Source organism: Dromaius novaehollandiae, chromosome 1, assembly GCF_036370855.1.
Source record: "Dromaius novaehollandiae isolate bDroNov1 chromosome 1, bDroNov1.hap1, whole genome shotgun sequence".
NCBI lineage: Eukaryota > Metazoa > Chordata > Aves > Casuariiformes > Dromaiidae > Dromaius > Dromaius novaehollandiae.
This window is the reverse complement of record NC_088098.1, coordinates 47,384,689-47,401,491: the sequence shown is the minus strand read 5'-3', so window position 1 is coordinate 47,401,491 and position 16,803 is coordinate 47,384,689. Positions and strand designations below refer to the sequence as shown.

At 39.1% G+C, this 16,803-nt stretch overlaps 1 protein-coding gene across 1 annotated transcript in view; it reads left to right on the top strand.

Moving 5' to 3' along the window:
• The first annotated feature begins 732 nt into the window (after positions 1-732).
• The window catches only part of C1H3orf20 (chromosome 1 C3orf20 homolog), a 30,340-nt gene continuing 14,269 nt past the window's right edge, over positions 733-16,803 (top strand). The window contains exons 1-8 of the mRNA XM_026123157.2: positions 733-876; positions 3,724-3,844; positions 5,598-5,729; positions 8,629-8,791; positions 10,250-10,481; positions 11,253-11,354; positions 12,867-13,137; positions 14,192-14,308. Coding sequence (XP_025978942.2) covers positions 3,740-3,844; positions 5,598-5,729; positions 8,629-8,791; positions 10,250-10,481; positions 11,253-11,354; positions 12,867-13,137; positions 14,192-14,308 — 1,122 coding nt within the window. The 5' untranslated portion in view covers positions 733-876; positions 3,724-3,739. The remainder of the gene's footprint in view (positions 877-3,723; positions 3,845-5,597; positions 5,730-8,628; positions 8,792-10,249; positions 10,482-11,252; positions 11,355-12,866; positions 13,138-14,191; positions 14,309-16,803) is intronic.

Genomic DNA, 16,803 nt, shown 5'->3' with positions numbered 1-16,803 from the left:
TCCTTTCTGTTTATACAGCACATGTGAATGCCAGCAAGAGTGTGACAGGCAGGGAGAGGACTTCTGCAGGCTGATAATTAAGATTTAATGTGTAAGCTGAACAGCTTCCAGCTCTCGGCTGTATGAAAAAGAACAAACATTGTTCTTTTGTCGTCTGCTTATCAGGCTATATTTATATGGTATCAAAGCTATATATAGGCAGTCAGATTACTAATAGCAAAGGCCAGAATAAGTCAGATGGGTGGACATGCCTCAAAATAAAAAAAAAATCACAGAATAAAAATTGCAGTTACAAGAGGATGATCAAGGGCTAGATTGCAATTCATTTAGAGCATTACCTTGTTCTTAAACAGAGATCACTTTATTGATCTCAGTTATGAAGCTGGATTAGGAATGGTCCTGAGCAAGTCTGCTCTGTCACAGTGGAAACCACAGAAGATACAGTGCTCCATACACATACTTCTCAGTCATGTGTCATCCTTGCTCCTGGGAAGGTCGCTCTTGGCCTGTACCAGCAGGAATTTCCTGTTGCCCTGTGTTAGCTTAGGCAGGTGGATTTTGTACTTAGAGCTCTTCCCGTCCTCCATCTCTCCCAACCTACTTGCCTCTTAAAGGATATAGAACAGGTAGAGACTGTTAGTCCCTGTGCTCTCTGCATAGGCATGCAACAGAAGCCATAAAACTGTAGAGAGAATGATCAAGTTAACTCCTTGACTTTCATTTTAGCTATCCTTCTGAATATCTTGCTGTTTGCCAAAGCTACTGCAATCTCCCAGGTGGGGGCTTGTGTACCAACATATTTAGCCCTTCTCTGGATCACTCTATAGTTGGAACTTTCACCCCTTTTGGACATGGCAGTATCTGTCTTCCTAGCAGGTAGGCAGATGCACTGTAAGCACTTGCTTGATGCTGCAAGTTACAGCACAGAGCATGGAGCTATATAAGGATCTGAACAATGTTCAAAACCATAATGGGCACGAGAAAGGTGACACACTGTGCAGTTGGAGTTTCTTTCTGCAGCTCAGAGTCATATTTTAGTTGGGTGTCTGACAGTGGGTTGGTTTATTTTGGTTGGTTGTTTTTAATCCACCCTCTTTGCTCAAAAACTTAAAGCCAGGCACAGTCTTGGGTGATCAGACTTTTGCTCAAACAGATTGATAGTCCGTGGAGCATTTGGCCTTGGAGGAGATTGGCATCTACCTACATGCATGAGAAGAGGAAAAACTGCCCTCTCAGCTTGTCCATGGGTCACCTGGAGGCAAAGGAATCTGCCCCCTCTGCCTTAGGCAGAAAGCCCTGGACCTTCCATGTGTCAGATGCCACCTTTTGTTCAAGCAGCCCAGAAGGACTCTGTTATCTAAATTGCTAAGCTAGGTGGAAACCACTTTGAAAACTGAATTCCTGCTTTGTGAAATCAATGCTGTGAGGACAGGATGAACTTTCGCTTACTGGAAAATTCACACATGCAGAGGAGACAGCAGGCAAATGGGAACCAGCCTTCCGGCTGCTTCAAGCGCGTGACGTGAGCTGTGAAGGGATATTCCACACAGACCAAGAAAAGACCTCCTTCCCCCCCCCACCCACACTTATTCATGACTTACAGTGCAGTGTATTATACAGATCATAAAAAGAGCTGATCAAATGCTATTTGTTCTATGTATTCAATTATCAGTACTATTTTCTAGATAACAAATAATTGGCATAACTTTATAGAGAAACTGGAGCTGCTGAACCTGAAAGAATTTGGAATAGTTTACAAACAACAAAGACATGGGATCTTTGTGCCTGCCCACCACCAAATATTTGCAGAATTGTTTAGTCCCTCCCTCGAGTCAAACATGGCTGAATGACCTCTCAAAGTCCCTTCTAACTCTGTTTTCTATGTTCTACAGTCAGTTTTTAATAAGGATGGTAATTGAGAATCTAATTCTTCTCACTAGATCTTAGTTAAAAGCACGTTTTAAGACGATTCCTTCAAAAAGTATTTGTCGTGGTTTAGCATTTTCGTCTTGTGTCTGTTTCTTTCCCTGGGATTCATTAATTCTTCCAGGTTTGTGTTATGCCATCTTGTTAAAAAAATTGCCAAGATTTGTTTGGATGTTCATACTTCATTACAGATTTCTTTCTTTTGTGGTTGACCTCTGTATCTCAGAAAGGATATGCTGTCTGTCATTAACAATCTAAGAAAGGCTACAGGATATTCTGGTATTCTCAATATACTCTGTGTTGATTTCAAATGCAGTTGAAAAGAACAGATAATCCACTTGTGGAAAGCATCCCCAAAGCTTGTGCACAGGTGATTTACTCAGAAGTTTTAGACCCACCAGAGCATGTAAATTGAACAACTGTTCTCTTCTGGATGATGTTATTATGTATTTGTATCTGTCTGTGTAGTTTTCTGTACCTTTATATGAAGTGAACAAAGTTCACTACTGAAGCCTAGTTGCAGCAGTCTTTTCTTAATTTTCTGCTTTCATACCCTTTTAGTGACATTGTAATACTTGAGGTGTCTGAGACCAAAATTTCAGGCTCTGCAGAGAGGAACAGTGGCTAAAAATGAGGGACACATTAACTTGCAGTTGCCTTCAATTTTAAAGAAATCAAATTTTTTGGCTTATTACCCTGTATGAGTTCTTGGAAGTGGAGGAATATGTTTTATTTGGGCTCTTTACAGATGGATTTTTCAACCTGTGTGTAAAAGGGACTTTAAAACAAGTTCAGTACAGTCAGACCTAGTGGAAGGAACTGGCTCTTGTTTATAAACAATGTCTAGGAGTCCAAAATATTTAAGAAAGACATTTTTAAACAATTCTCCATTAGGATAAAAAAATCAAACTCTCCAAATTTACCTACACTGGCCAACTTTACATTATAGAAAAACAAGCAACATACATAGAACAGATTAAGTGCAGGTTTTAAATTTCAGGATTCCTGATGCATCTTGCTTTGTCCTCATTAATATGTATATTTATTTTTCAAACCCCAGTGGAAGCTCAAGAAAAACGTGTCTTTTATTAAAAGATTGAAGTACCCTGTTATTCAGTTAAGTTGTGAGAAAACCCAGCAAATCCAGGGCAATCCATGGACTTTTTCACTTTAAAAAATAAAACCAAAAATTCTTAAATCCCCTGTGAGCAGGGAAGGACCCACCCCAAACACACAGAGTCAACTTAAAAACTCCTTTTCTGATGACCTGAAGATCTTTTCTATACGTCTGAAAAATAATATCTTCTCAGCAGATCACCAAGCGTTATTTGCCCATGGGTAGGTAAAAGATAAAAGCAACAGAATATATATTATTCTTAATAAATATTAAGGTAAAAGACATCAAAATGTCCCTGAAGCTGTCAACTGAAGGCTCATACTAGTATCTACATACCATTTTACCTTATTTATTTCTTCCTTTAAATTTACAATAGAATTTGAAGCATTTTAGAACTCCTAGGAATATACTAGTAAGTGGAAATGGAATTAAAACCAGCTTCTTTTTTCATTTGAATTATCAAAACAAGCATTTAACTATACTCTTTTGTCAGTATTATAGGGATAATAATTTGTACTTGTCTCACAGGCCTGTAGCATGTGAAAAACAGTATGAAGGAAGGGATATGCAAAGTACCTGTTTAATTAAAGACTCTTAGATCAAAGTGAGATTCTTGGATTGTTTAGGTTTTACTCAGATACACCAGGAAAAACAGGTTTCACATTTCTGCTTGTTTACAGCAACACCGTAACACTGATGTTTAATCAGGAAGGAGGTCTGGTGACTAACAAAGATGAAGAAATGGCCAGAGAGTGGAAATGGCCTCGGGACGGCAAGCTTGCCAAGCCAGTTATAATACAGGTAATATTTATTGCATTATTTTTTTCTGTTGTTTTAACCTCTTTTTTAATTCCACGTCTTTTGGTCTCTCTGAAGTGTCTTAATTAGAAGGACCATGATGTTTATATTTCTTCTTCTTTAACAAGTTTTACAAAGAATAGCCCTCCCAAAAGCCTTTGCATGAGTGGGAATCATTACTTGTATTTTACTCATGTGGTGCCTCAGAAGGAAGAAAGAAAAGCAGATAGCCTGGAACTGTGGCAACTCAGGATTTCAGTAGACCGGAGGGTTGTCCTCCTTGCTGGAAGCATTTTGGAGAAAGTTGTGACTATGAATAAGCTATTTGGCTATTCCTCCTTTTTCTTTTGGGCATGTTCAGTAGCAGGCAGTTGTGCCTGACTTCACGCCTGATCCAGTTCCCACTGAAGTCAGTGAAAAGCCTCCCACTGTTTTGTGGTTACTGGATCCATGCCTAGCATGCTTCAAAAATACTAGAAATTAGGGTAAAAACATTTGCAGCCCAAGTCAGTAAGTGTGCCTTCAGGCACAGAGTTTGTAAACACACCCACTATCTACAAGGGTCGGGTCAGGAGAATTTTTCATCCTTGCTACCTGATGCAGAGCTCCTGGCAGCATACTTACTATTTTATACCAGGCATACGTAAGACTCTGACAGAATGACAGGTAGCCAAACACATACAAAGTTTTCTTTACTTGGCTCACACTACCGAGGCTGGCAGAGGAAACGAAGGAATAGCTTGGAAAAAGCAGAAATGGTAATAAAATTCTTACAGCTGCCTTGACTGTTTAATATAGGCAGATATTTTTATTTGTAGGAGATAGGTGTTGGATTTGTGCTGTAAACTGTTTATTTGATAAAATCTGCAAGAGTTCAAGACTTCTGAAATACCATGCTGTAGCTGCAGTTTTGCCTTTACAAAGTGTAAAAATTAAAGCAGATAATTACTGAAAGAGTTTGGACTCTGAAAGACAGGTTATAGAATGTTACTGTGAATTATGTGCTATAGCAAATTAATTTAATGTTCTCCGAGAGTCACGTGAAAATGGAAATGAGTTTAGTAAAGCTGATAGCATCTGCAACATAGTATTTACTCTTCTTGAGTAAGTAGGAGTGTCAGAGGCTGGAAACAGGTGGTGCAAACTGGCTCTTAGGTTAAATAGAAGATAGGAAAAGTGGTTCCAAGGCCCATTTGGTGTCACCAGTATATTCCTCATGGTCTGTGTGCACAGACAATACTGAAGACTTTAGTGACCATGATGTTAAAAAAACACGGTGAGTGTGTCTCTCCCCAGCAGCAGTGGTTTGAGGGCAAGCAAGGGCTAGAGCTTTCTGAGCCTGTCCATGTCTGACTCCACAGCCTCTCTGCCTCAAAAGTAGTAGACGCTTTCCTGAATAGGTTGGCAGGTAGGGGAGTTAATTTCTCATGTCTTCCTGCTGTACAGCATCGGATATCTACCTTACAAAACATACACAATCCCAGTAGTTTTGCTTTGGGCTGGAGTCATTCAAGCAAGGCACCGGGGGCTATCTCTGCCCACAGTTCATATCCTATAAGCTAACTTTGCAACATTCACAGTCGAGCAAAGACACTTACTTAAACTTGTCCATAAACTTAAGCCTGCAGTAACTCTGATCATTCCCTCACCTCTAATGGTCTTTGATAACCCTTTGAGACTTCAGCCTGCCTCTTCCATGCAATCACAAATATGAAAACTTGGTGGAGTTAGTAAATCGCCTTTTTTGCTCTTCCAGGTTAATGAATACATCACAGTGAGGATTGCAGGGCGCTTTGCAATTGGCTTGATCTACAAGTGGCAACAAGAAAGTGTGTGCTTGTCTTTGTCACCACTGCGGGGTGCGGCTCTTCCACAGTTAGAAAAGTCGGTATGTTGTAACTGCTACAGTATTGCATTTTATCAAGGAACATTAAAAATATTTGTTGCCCTGTGAACCCTGGAATCAGTGAGTTTTCCCATAAAGTACATTTCAAGGTTTATTTACTTTAAAGCCTGCTGTGTAAGAGCAAGTAAGAGCTTCCAGAGATGTAAATAAGTTCCAGTGGATTTATGCTGATGTACAAATACCGTAGTATATACTATATATATATGTATGCTATACTGGCCCTTTGGGCCAGATCTCCCTATGTGCTTTGGCAGTTCCTATTTATGCCCTTTTTTCTGGCTGATTTCATTAATTACTTAATGTTTGCCCTGTTAACACCTTTTCGTGACTAAGTCTCTATCAACCTACACCACATCTTTAATCTACAGCTGTACCTATAACATGTTCAAATGCTCCTTTTTGCTCAGAGAGGGTGGTAAAGTGTTAACAATACATCTAGGTACATCTAGAATTCTCTGGTCTACCAAACACAATTCTAAGCATGTTGACTCAGCCCATTCTGAGGTAGATATAATTTATTGTGCTGTGGGTGGGGGGTAAAGGTATTTGAATGACCCCCCCCCCCCAAAAAAAAAGGCTTCATTTTTTCTCTGTCACCAAGAGCAAAGGTTTTCTCTAAAAGCCTGTTCCAAATCATTTGGGCTCCACTTCTGTGCAGTGAGCTGGCTTTCCAGCTAGGTTAATCAGCCAGACAAAACCCTGCATCTTCATGGCAAATGTTCTCTTGTAGGCAGGTTGAAATATGTTGTTGGTAAAACAGAACTTGCTTTTGTGATTTGGAGCTCAGGAGAAAGATAGCTATGGAACAGCTGCTGGAAAAGCAGCAGAAATATATCATCCAAGTAAAACAAAACAAAACAAGCAATGTTTGTTCAGTGTTTATTTCCTTCTTCCTGTTATATATGAAAGCCTTTAGCCTGTAAAGCATAAAAACATATATTGCAGGGCTGTAAGAGGCATGTACACACACACACACACACACACACACACGCACACACACACGCACATGTACAAGTGTGTGCTAGTCATTGCTTTTAAAAGAAATTTAGATTAACTCCTAAACTTCTGAGAAATTCAGTTTGTCAGTTATTAAATTGTATTTTCTAATAGTGTTTCACAATGTGTAGGTCATAGAGTTACATGTTAGAACATGCTTCATGAAGCTACTACAACTAACATCACTCATTACCAAAAAAAACCAACCCCTCATACACAGACATTTCTACATATGTGGGCAAGGATACAATCCAAATGAGGGAAGATACAAGCAATAAATTAACATATTCAAAATCTAACCTGTTTTTATTTGCTTGGAAGCAAAAAAAATTGAATCTGCATTTCCTAAGATGGACCTCCTTTTTTTTTTAAATAGTTTGGCAGTTCTATGATTAAAGAAGATTGAGAAGCTCTTAATATAGCCTTAATAAGCTGTAATCCCTCTGTAACACTGCAGTGAGAAACAATACCTTATTCCTTCTAATTTTAGAAATGCCAGGCTGTTACAGAAATAGTGCTACCCCTGAGCCTGTGTAAGACTGCCATCTGCAATGCCACCAGAACAAGGCTTCCTGAGATTAACAGAGTAAATGGAGTACAAAAGGGAATGGGGAATTTAAGCCTTGCTCAAAATAGAACTGGGGAGGATGAAGCACTGTGAGGAATCCATTGGATATCTTTTCCCAGTGGAATTGGAAAGGTCACTGCAGGTCACCAAGGAACTGCAGCAAAATAGGGAGAATTGGTATAGTGGGAGTAAGTCTCCTGGCTCATTTACACCCTTGAGTAGGTGTTTAGAGTTTATACATGTCTCAGTTCAGACCTACTTTACACCCAAAGCATTTCTCCCCACAGCTCTGCGGTGAAGAATTTGACTTTAGCAGGATTTAATGTTAAATAGCCCAGGTAGCAAATTCCACCTAGACAAAATTTATAGAAAATAAATGGCAGACAGCAAAGATTTGAGTCAGAAAGAATCTGCTTCTTCAGTTACCCTATTAGCACAAGGCAGTGTCAATACAAACCGCACCAAAAGATGAATTCACACATGAAGAAGGTATGACCAGAAGCAATTACTGGGTCGGTTTAATTTGATTATGGGTCTTTACTCTCTAAGTCTCAGTGCTGAGCCATTTAAAGATACCTGGCCATATACACCAGATGTATATGGTACACTTGCTTTCTTATTGTCCTCCCTCCTCCAGGTAGATTTATATCACTTTAAACACCACTGGGCCAAAAGAAGTGATTATTTTGAAAGGTCAGACTTTTTTGAAAATGGAGGTGAGGGGGTGAGACTCATTTACAGCAGAATATCAGCTGCAGTTAGTGACATTTTAAATATATGTACCTGTTATTCCATTATAGATTAACTGATAGCACCAAAAAAGGTCTAAACTTCAAGGTAAATCGGCATTTGCCTTTATATTTTACCTTTTGTTTCTCATTCATGAAATTGTCCTCTCTCTGAATTTTAAAACTAAAAGTGCTTCTTCCTTATAATCAGCAAGAATCTCTCCTTAGGATCCTTAGGAGTCATTGGAGTTTTCATCAAACCAGCCAAGCAGACAAATCTGCTCTGATTTTCATTATGTATAGTCTGCTTTGCCCCAGTCACATTTAATAACACAATGTGGTTGCTCAGGCTAGCAGACTGCAGCATTCACTATTGCACCTATTTGCCATTTCAAGGCAGAGTTAACTGAAAAAGTATTATTTTTAACAAACCACCTTGTTCTGTCAATAACTTGTATGCAGAAAGTGTTTGTATATCCAAAGGTCTGATGCATTTGATAGTATTATTTCAGAGTCTGCTTTAGCAGCGATGACCTCTAAATAGAATTGTGAAGTTCTTCATTTTGTTTTTCTGTGTTATTTTTTAAAGCCAAAGTTGACAGAGCTGTTGAAGAAATACGAAGTTCCAAAAGAGACTGTAAGCCATGTAAATGATATCAGTGTAGCCAGAGAACTGAGGAAGCTACAGAGGAAAATCCAGAAGATTGTGGATGACTGGATGGAACATTATCAAACTGCCCTAGATCAGCACGGTCAGACAACATGGGGATGTGGTTTTATGAACTTGGTTCTATCTGAGCAGGTACCAGAGTAGACTAAATAGTCCTCTGAAAGTCAGCCCTAGACTGACCTTCGGAGAATCCAAACATTGCTGGCTTGTACACTGAACCAGACAGGAAGCTAATGGGCAAGGAGCAGTTACTTGAATAAATGGTTCCCCTGAAGTCAGCAGACATTTCTCTATCGAGTGTAACCACACAGTGCGGTGCTGAAATTGCCGGGCAAGTGCTGAACAAGCCCACCCCACAACTGACGGCAGTACAGCTGCATCAGCATGCCACTGCATTCGGGTTGATCAGTCCTACAGGGATGGGGCCAATTGGTGCAGACACAGCAGTAAGCTAACAGTATACTGTTCCTAGGGCCAGGCTGGAACCTCTACATTGTACTGCACTGAGCCAAGCACATCAACTTGCTCAGGGACCTCTGCAGTGAGGTACATTGTGCAGTATAGACATACGTGGATCTTTGAGAGATATTCAGGCTGAATACAGACAGCAGATTCCAGTCCTATACTGAGGAAATTACTGGGGACAACATCACCTGTCTTACTGCCTACTTCCATGGTACTGCAGCTTTTGTTAGGCTGTGGAAGTGGAAGAAGAAAGGAGGTTGGGAAAAGGGAAGAAAAAAAGTATATAGTAACTATAAGCTTCTTTTGAAGATTTTTGTTCTATATACATTAGCTATAACATTTAAATGAACTGTCCAGTAATGTAACCTACTGAAATTTCATATAGCTCCTGATAGCCTGAAAGCTGAGCCCAGTTAATACTAATTAGACAAAGTTAGTATTAACTTCTAACTTTGCAGAAGTTAATATAAGCTTGATTTCAGCCTCAAATGGAATGTAATTGCTTTAGAGAGCTCATGCTGGCGCTTTGCACATTATGGGAATCACTGTCTGAGTACTTGATACTTAAAATCTCCTTCATAATACAAACGAAAGCTAAAAGAACATGCTCTCTGGTTCAGTAAAACTGGCACTGCCTGAATTCTTTCTTTTCTGATTAATTACTAAGAGATACATATATTAGAGTCCTCTTATGGGAAAGAAGATTTGAGCTTCACCATGTTCCTCAGGGAGCATTCAGTTTCCTTCTTCTCTCTTGTTGACATCATTGTCAACATTCATGATTTTTTCTTGTGACTCACAGTTTAGCCACCAGAAAAACCTGCCAATCTGCCAGTTACTTATACCTAATCCAACAATCCAGAACTGGTTCAGGGCAGGAAGAGGGAGGTATAAAGGATGAAGATCAGATCTATGATCTGCCGCGTGAGTTAAGAATTTGGCCTTAACTTTCACCATTGTTTTTCTTGTTTGGATCACACAGCAGACAAGTTACATTTATAAGCACATGAACACTATCAGTTACCAAATCAGGGCTGAGTTTGCCACCGACTTCAGCAGTTGTGTTGTATTTCAGGAATTGACTCCACGCACATTCAGAAAATGTCTGACCTTCCTCTGAGACTCTTAAGGAAATGCAAAATTCAGTCTGCAGATGCTCTCACAGTTACCTCAGTCATGCAGAGATCACAGGGGAAGAGGAAAGACAACAGCCAGGCTCCCAGGTCAGAAAGTCCTCTCCTCCTAGATCAATTGCAGTCGGCTTCTCCTTACAACATGCAGCAGGAACCATGCTCTTATTCTTCCAGGTAAATGAGGGGGAGGAGAGAAGGAAATGGAAGAGCTGCTTTTTCCCAAATTCACTAAATGGTTCTTTTATGGTCACTTACTTTTGCCACCCATTAAGAATGCACATTGTTTTTCCATGAGATATTATCAATACCTCAGAGTCTTCAGATATCCCTGCATGACATCGTAAAAGCAGGAAGAACAACAAAGCAGCAATCAGGAAGGCTTGGAAAAAAGCCCAGCATAGGTCTTGAAATACTATTTCAGCAAATAAGAGTAGTATTTTTTCAGTTTTCAGTCATATTTGTGATAGCAGCATCCAAGAAACTCTGGGAGTGATGCCTCCCTATACAAACATTTATGAAGATGCAAACCCTGAGTATTATGCACTTGAAAGCTCTGCTCTTTCAAGTGCCTCCACCTGCCAACTTTAATATATAGAAAAATTCATCTTCAGACTTGCTTTCTAAGAGTCTGCTTAGAGTCTTAGTTATGCAACCTTCTTTCACTTCCTGGAAATGTGTAAGAGAAGTCAAAGAACTTGAGGAAATATTGATGGAGAGAATATTGTTTTCAGCATCTTTCCTGCGTCCTTGTCTTTTCAAGTACAGGACGGTCCATATTTAATTTCAGATTCTCTGCTAGTCTTGGACAGATTTTTTTTTTTTTTTAATTCAATCCATTAAAGCAGAGGAGTTTGCATCCTCCTTAGCAATTATCTGAAACCCATCCATGGCATTTCTTGCTAATGCAGGACCCTTTCACTAACTTGTTGTTACTCTCTTCTACAGGGCTTCTGTTTTAATAAATAGCAATATCAAAGCAGAGAAGCCACATATGACTCCATTCCATTTAAGCAAAAGGAGGAATGTACAGAACATCAGAAATTCAGGGTAAGGAAATCTGAGTTGAGACTGGACAGTGATGGCTCCAGTATAAACATCAATGGTAGTAGTTTACTAGCAGTTCATTTCTGGACGTGGTTAAGCATTTCACCCATGCCTCCATGCTTTTATAAGATTGCATAGGATGCATTGCATCTGTATCAAAAATAGTAGTGACTTTTTAAACCTAAGTAATCCACAACTGTCATTCATGCTGTGCCTGCAATTTCTCATAACAGCAGAATCAGGTGACATGATTTCTTACTGTGTATTTGGTGGTCAAGATGCCATTACATCCTTGAGGCAAGCACCTTTTATACAACTGAATAGCAGCAGTGGTTTTTACAAACTCAACAATGTCCAAAAATGGGCAAAAATAAAGGAACAAAGTACTTCTAATTCCATACAGCTATCCTGTAGCTTAACTAATAAACTAAAAATATCATAAATCTCAAGTATGTTATTCTTGGTCCTGTCATGCTGGAATTATAATCTTGTTTTATACATGTGTAGTTAAAAACAAAAATTTTGCATGTTCTCTTGCTGCCCATGATATTCTTTGTGTTCTCTTTTCCCTGACCCATTTACTTTAGATTTATTTATTTCTCCTTCTGCTCCCTCTAGCACAAGAAACCTACAGCAAACATCTAATTCAGGGCAGTGCTTCTCACAACTTGCTCTGTTTTGATGCTTTTCTTTTGGCATAGTCATTTCAAGATTGATCCAGCATTCTCGAACACAGCAACAATCTTTCCATTAGCTGGAGGAGGCCTCAGAGAAGGCCTGGAGGCTTTAGAGTAATTTTTTTGCTTGTCTCAATCTTTCATAGGAGTTGCTCTCACTGTGAGGAAATCTTTGGTGTTCTAAAGATACCATCAGCAGTGTGACAGGTTCTTATTGACAAAATTACAGAAAGTCCTCACTAGATATGTGAAGATAATAGATAATAGGCTCTGGAACTTGGCACTTCTGCTTTGTGCTTCTCCTGGATCAGAGAAACCTGCAGAATCCAAGAAAAAGTCAAAGGATTTCTCAAACAAATTAATCTTCACAACACTTGTGGAAGACAAATAGCACAACACACATAGCACATACAAATAAATACAAAATGAATATACTACAATCAGCTGTCAGAGATAAGAGGTGCCCGTGAGACCTTCAGATAATTCAGCCTTTGAAGTCTGCTCTTAGCCATTACAAAAGCCTGCCTGGCCAGCTCATCTAGTTAAAGCACTTCCCTCTTTCCCCTCTCTGCTTGGTTTCAGGAGCTGTGGTTTTGCAGAAGCCGGGAGCTCCAAGAGCACTCATGGTTTCATCAGACCTTGAGAAACATCTGATACACTGAAATGACAGCACACCTCAGATAACAAGAGTTCAGACTGGGCCTGGGCCTGTCATTTATAGACACCATTTTAAATGATGCTTCAACCTATACTTGGTTTATTTAACAACCTATACTTGGTTTATTTAACAGTCTAACTTGTTAACACTTTTCCGTATATCTTCTCATCCTCATGACAGGGTCATATCCCAGACTGCTTGTCCTGCTGTTCTTCGGAGAATTATGATGGGGGAGGAAGGGAAGACGTGCAGATGTAGTAATCGTAAGATTCCCCATGTGTCAGACCTGGAGTATGATTACCTCATTAATAATCAGATGCCCTCCAAGGAGCAGATCATAGTGGTCTGTGTCTCTACTTCTTCTTCACAAATGAACAAGGATCCTAGTGAAGACAAATTAGAGCAGCTCTATGAAAGAAAAAACAAGAACAGAAGTATGCCTTGTGCTCAGGTGGGTTTCATCAGGCATTAGGTATTTTTTGCAACACATGGTTGAAACCTTTAGAGAGTCTTTTTGGAATAATTTTCAGTTTATCTGGTTGCTAAAATATCTGAAGAGTGGTCTCACTAGAAATATCTCACTGGTACCATCTCCAAAATTGTGTTCCACAGGAAATTTAAATATTAAAAAAAAAAATTGTTCCAAAGTGGAATAAAGTCTAGAAATGTTAGCGTTTCCTATGAAACAAATTGTTTCAAAAAATTGTTTCTGAAAAATAATAGTATTTGATTACATATTTTTGAAGATACGGAATTCCTCACATTGTTCCTTTTTCTGGAAAAGCCAAGGGAGTAAGCCCAAATTATCCCTTGATGTAGAGCAAGGACCTCAAACCTTGATTAAAAAAAACCCTAGAATTGGGTCTTGAAAGGCTTTCTAGCTTTGTGGCACAGTACCAATTAAGGCATCAGAATAAATCCTTTGCCTTTGTTGTATTTATTCCCTGAGAAATTGGTCTCACAGCAGCTATCATTTCTGATTCGCATTTGAAAAAGTTAACATAGAAGGAGTGAAATTTCGGCCTTCTTGAAGTCTTTGGGAAAACTCCTGTGCTTTTCAGCACCAGCAAAATTTTTATCCAAGAAACAGAGGCTAAATCTGAATTATGAATGAATCGCCTCCTTGCTCCATAGCCTGGTGCTGTATTTGACCCTTGTTCACCAATGGCAGGAGCCCAAGTTTTTTCTCCTGGGCATTATGAGAAATCCATAAAGAGGTTGCACAGTAACCAGCTACCACCACTATTCTCATAACTGTGGAGTCTAGTTTTATAAATCAGAGGAACTGTTTCTTTGAAGAAGAGATAAACACACCCACAAAGAGAAATCCAGGAATTTGGAAACCCCTGTCACCAAACTTACTGTGTGAAAAACCATTGCTTCCCACTCTGTAAGCGAAAGATAATTAAGTTCATAAGGACTTGTTTAGAAGGAATGTTATTAGCTTAATTGGTCGACACAATTTTCTACCTACTTATATAATTATGCTTCCTTTGTTGCTTCAGGGTTGTCTGGATTCCTTTCGCCTCCTCAAATATGACATCATCTCTGCAGATGCATATACAGATCATAAAGGTTCTTTACTGGTAGAGAGACATAACGTAGCTCCTGGCATGTTTTTGGTACGTGAAAACTATTATAGCTGGTTATTAACTTCTAGTGTTATTACTATGATCTGGTTACAAATGAGTGACTTTGGGATTGACACATGTTATGTCTATTTTGACCAGCCAGAGAGCAGAATGGTAGTAGTCTTTCTTCAGGAGTACAGACTGTTGTCACAGCAGCCCCAGCTCTCCATTATCTATTAACAATTCAGGACTTATAGTGCATCAGCCCATTTTGATTCCACCTTGCAAATAGCAAGTACCACATTCTACTTGCCACAGCGCTAGTAAAGGAACATTATTTCTTCCTTTGGAATTCAGTGGTTAGATCCAGCTCTGTGCAACTAAACACATTTCTGCTTCATCTGTGGCAAAAAGTTATGAAGCATATCACACAACAGTATGTTTCAGTCTTTAACAAAAGAAAAAAGCTTCAGTTTTCCAACATTCTGAAAAGTGGTCTTTACAAATCAGAAAGACGTCTAAGATAAAGCATACACTGAAGCCAGTTTTAAGCACTTATATTGTTTTTGTGTGTGGTTTGCAAGTTTTAGAATTTCTGGCAAGAGATGCATTCATCTTTCATAGGTGATTTATTCTATTAAAGTTTTGGATGCAAGGCGTACATTGCATGTCTTGTAATATATTATAGTTGTAACACTGTGAAGGAGAGAGGATTCTTCAGGTCTTGTTCACCTGAGCAGTCATGAGCAGTTATGAGGCTAAAAAACCACAATCCTGTGTTGCATCGCAGAGTGTCATTACAAGCAGATTTTAATGATCTTTACATCTTTCCGTAAACACCAGCACAAATACTGTTTTGCTTGGTTATTTTAGTTACTTTCTTCGCAGTAGGAGAGAGCCTCCACTAATAAGTCTTTGGTTATTTCTTTGTCCACTTCCTAATAATGGTGAGGAAAAAGTACACTTCCTGTTTTTGCTCAGAGTACCTTTTTAGCAATGGCCATGGCATTAGAACAGAGGACCTTTCACGTATCCTTTTATCTTAACTACTGCAAAATTAAGGCCATTTCTGTCAGTTAAGAACTAAGTATTCCTGCAGACAGAAAAACTTCCCTACATGAGAACACCCATCTGTGATCAGCTTCTCTGTCCACTGGGTGACACTAGCAGTCTATGTGACATTAGTTAGCCGTGTACAGAACCACAGAATACACGTCTGAAGAAGATTAAACTTTTAATCACTCAGCTTCTTTTTTCTGGTAATATTAATAACATTTTTTTTTCCTCTCTGGTGACAAAGTAATATGAAGAAATAGGAAAAGCAAAATGAAGAAAAAAAAAACTCCTTCCAAACCCCAAAACACTACCTTTTTTATAAAGTTGATGGAAACAAAGTGGGAAAATACTCAGTAAAGTACACAATGACTGACAGCCCCTCTTAGAAAAAAAGATTACATGCCGTAGTATGAATGACCCCAGTTGATGAGAATGATCATTAACAGCTCTGAGGAACTATGTTAGCCACATACAGAGGTGTGCTTTGATTCTGTTCCATGTTACCTTTTTGCATTCCCGTATGGAAATGATTAATTATATTTGAAAGAAAAATCAGGATTCCAAGCAATGCTTTGTGGCGGATGAACTGATAATCCTTAGAACAGCTCAAAAACTTAGTTTGTTTTAAAAATCACTTAAAGACATTATATGGTATACGCGCCTTTTTTTTTCCTTTTACTTTACACTTAATTGCTACAAAGATGAGCCATGAGTACAAGATCTGTTTCAGGTCAGTACTTAGATACAGACAGATGTCTCTCAGCTGACAAATAATTGGTCCAAACAAGCAAAAAGCCCCAAAGATTAGAGTCTGTTTCACCCGGTTACAACCCCTAAAACCTTTCAAATGATACTGGACAATGAACACCTTATACTGGTGGAGCCTTCTTTGATGTTTCCAGGGAAATATTCAACCCATCCTCAAGCAATTCCAAGTCAGACTCACCCAGCTGTTACCCTGCTCAGCCAGAACGGACTAATCTACCAAAAAGACCAGTGGCAATTTAGCACAGTTACACTGCACTGACTTTGAAGAAGACTTGACCAAAGCCACACTGCAGAAGTACTAGCATTCTCCACAGACCAGAGTGCGCTAAGGAAAGCTGCCAGATGTAGCAGACATGGTTTGGTGACTTGCAAAGACCAGGAGAAAGATAAGCTTTCAAATACAGCCTTACCTGAAGTCACAAACTGAAAATGCAGCATTTTTTGTATAGTCATTTCCAGAGCTGCTCAAAAGCAAATACTAACCATTTATACAAATACAGAAACAGAGATGGACACAACAGCTCTTAACACTAAAGTAAGAGACCTAGGACTCATCTGTTGACATATCTCTGAAAACTGCTCAGTACCTTGCAATGGTCATAATACAAACAGAATGTTAGTAAAAGGGTAAATAAAAAAACAGGAAACATTCTTGCGATTCTCATACAGAGCACATAACTCTCAAAAAAGGGTATCATATGGAATGGCACTACATGGAAGCA